The 2300-nt window shown below is 56.1% G+C and overlaps 1 protein-coding gene across 1 annotated transcript in view; it reads left to right on the top strand.

Moving 5' to 3' along the window:
- The window catches only part of LOC104490665 (plexin-D1-like), a 29209-nt gene that overhangs the window by 20149 nt on the left and 6760 nt on the right, over window positions 1–2300 (top strand). The window contains 2 exon segments of the mRNA XM_010132981.1: window positions 1–58; window positions 842–1005. The exon segment at window positions 1–58 is cut by the window's left edge and continues 5 nt beyond it. Of these exon segments, the coding sequence (XP_010131283.1) occupies window positions 1–58; window positions 842–1005 (222 nt within the window).

Genomic DNA, 2300 nt, shown 5'->3' with positions numbered 1-2300 from the left:
GAGCCATAGGAAGAAGGTCCTGCCGGAGATCTACCTGACCAGGCTGCTCTCCACGAAGGTAGGGGCCGGGACGGCCGCACCACGGCGGGGGGGCTGGTGGTGGTGGTCTGCAGCGAGCAGCCTGCTCCAGGGAAGGTCGCTCTCGAGGGGCGGTGGGTCTCCTGTGTCCCGGGCGGCTGTTCCGCCAGGCACCGCTGGCTCGCTGGGCTCCTGCCAGCTTCCCAGCTCACCCTTGGAGCAGCAGCGCTGCTGTGAGAAGCCTCCCACAACTTCCCGGGCTGCTCTGGGGTGTGTGCACATGGTGCCGATCACCTCAGGGCTCATGGTAGGCGGTTCAGATGTGAACCCACCTTCCCAGCGAGAGATCCTGCTGGGAAAGGAGAGGGAGGAGCTCAGCTCTGGGAGCAGGGGGAGCGTCTGTGTGATCTTAATTCGGATTTGAACTTGCCCACTCTCTGCGAGTGCTCAGCTCCAGCAGTTGGGCTCCCAGCCCATCTTTCATCCCAGCATGATGCCTCACTGGAGCAGAGATCACAAGACTGGCCAGCAGTCTCTAGTCGTCTTTGTATTTACTGTGCAGAGCAATCGCAGATGTGAGATCCTAGCGCTAAGGAAGAAGACCTCGATGCCAAAAGAAATTAAACCCAAATGCAAGCTAATTATATCGCTATGCACAAACAAACCTTTCCCTCCCTGCTTCAGCAGCCCCTTTCTCTTCTGGTTTATCCAACTGGCAGCAAAGGCTTTCCCCTTGTGCACAGCAGTCGCAGCCCCTCCTGCTGCTTTCCGGGGCGCGGGTGCCGCTGCTCTCCCTGTTCTCCATCGCGTGCTTGTCCCGCAGGGCACACTGCAGAAGTTCCTGGACGACTTGTTCAAAGCCATTCTCAGTATCCGGGACGATAAACCACCTGTGGCCGTGAAGTATTTCTTTGACTTCCTGGAGGAGCAAGCAGAGAAAAGAGGGATCACAGACCCTGACACTATGCACATCTGGAAGACCAACAGGTTTGGAAGAGGAAATCTCTTCTTTCTTTCCTCCCTTCCTTCCTTCCATCTCTGAGAGCAGCAGCTGCAAAGCCTTGGTGTCATGGGCTAATCGTAAGGTTGCTAAAAGGAGCAGAGGGACTTGGAGACGGGGAGGGGTGATGGAGGGGGCGGTGAAAGATGAGGCCAAACACAGCCTTGGAGAGCTTGGAACAAACACGGCTCAGGGGAGCGGCAAGCTGGAAGAGAAGGCATAGGCGGATAACGGGCAGAATGAACCGGCCCACTCCTACAAATGATTAGAGGAGAAACAGAGAGGGATGGTAGGAGACAGCAGTGGTGTTATTCCAAGCACTGAACATCTGAGACGGAGTCCAAAGTCATGTCAGGTCTTAAAACATCACGGAGATTTTCAAAACAGCATATTTGGCTCCTTTTCATTTGCTTCTGGCTTTTCAGCCCTTGGGGGACACTTTTCCCGACTTATCTCTGTAATCGCGCTGAGGCTCCAGGGTATTCTCAGGACTGCAGGAGCTGGGGCTGTGACAGTGCTGGCAGGCACTGCCGCGCTGGGACCAGCCGGGAGCAGTGCTGGGGGACGCGGTGAGCAGCGGGAGTGGGGTGAGGAGACAAAAGCGGAGGAGGGAAATGGAGAGGGAGAGAAACCAGAAGCTTTAACTCAGGAAAACAGGGAGCTTGTAGGGAGCATCGAGGAGAGACTCAGCACTTTCAGGGCTGCAGGGGCAGTAACTGTTTTCAGCCCAACATGTGAAAATTAATCCGAAATTTGGCTGGGACAGCAGGCACGCAGCCACGGCCCGTCAGCCGCGACCTGCCCAGCCCTCGTTACCGCTGCTTGCCGGTGGAGCCAAGGCTTAGAGCGGCTCTCGCTCCTCGCTGCCTGGGAGCGATGGTTGGAAGGGCGAGCGATATGCTGAAACCATGTTGTGGCCAAACGAGCAACGAAGTAGCTGGAGGAGGAAATGATGAGAGAGCAGGAAAAAAGACACATGAAACACATTTTGCGGGGCCGGGCTGACATCAGAACCAGATGATGGTTTCTGTCGGGGCAGAAGGAAAGGAGCTCTCGCTCCTCGCTGCCTGGGAGCGATGGTTGGAAGGGCGAGCGATATGCTGAAACCATGTTGTGGCCAAACGAGCAACGAAGTAGCTGGAGGAGGAAATGATGAGAGAGCAGGAAAAAAGACACATGAAACACATTTTGCGGGGCCGGGCTGACATCAGAACCAGATGATGGTTTCTGTCGGGGCAGAAGGAAAGGAGCTGACACCACTGCTACGCAACCCAGCAAGTGG

This window comes from Buceros rhinoceros, unplaced genomic scaffold (assembly GCF_000710305.1).
Source record: "Buceros rhinoceros silvestris isolate BGI_N320 unplaced genomic scaffold, ASM71030v1 scaffold21163, whole genome shotgun sequence".
NCBI classification, from domain to species: Eukaryota; Metazoa; Chordata; class Aves; order Bucerotiformes; family Bucerotidae; genus Buceros; species Buceros rhinoceros.
Note: the sequence above shows the minus strand (reverse complement) of the source record. Positions and strands in the feature narration are given on the sequence as shown.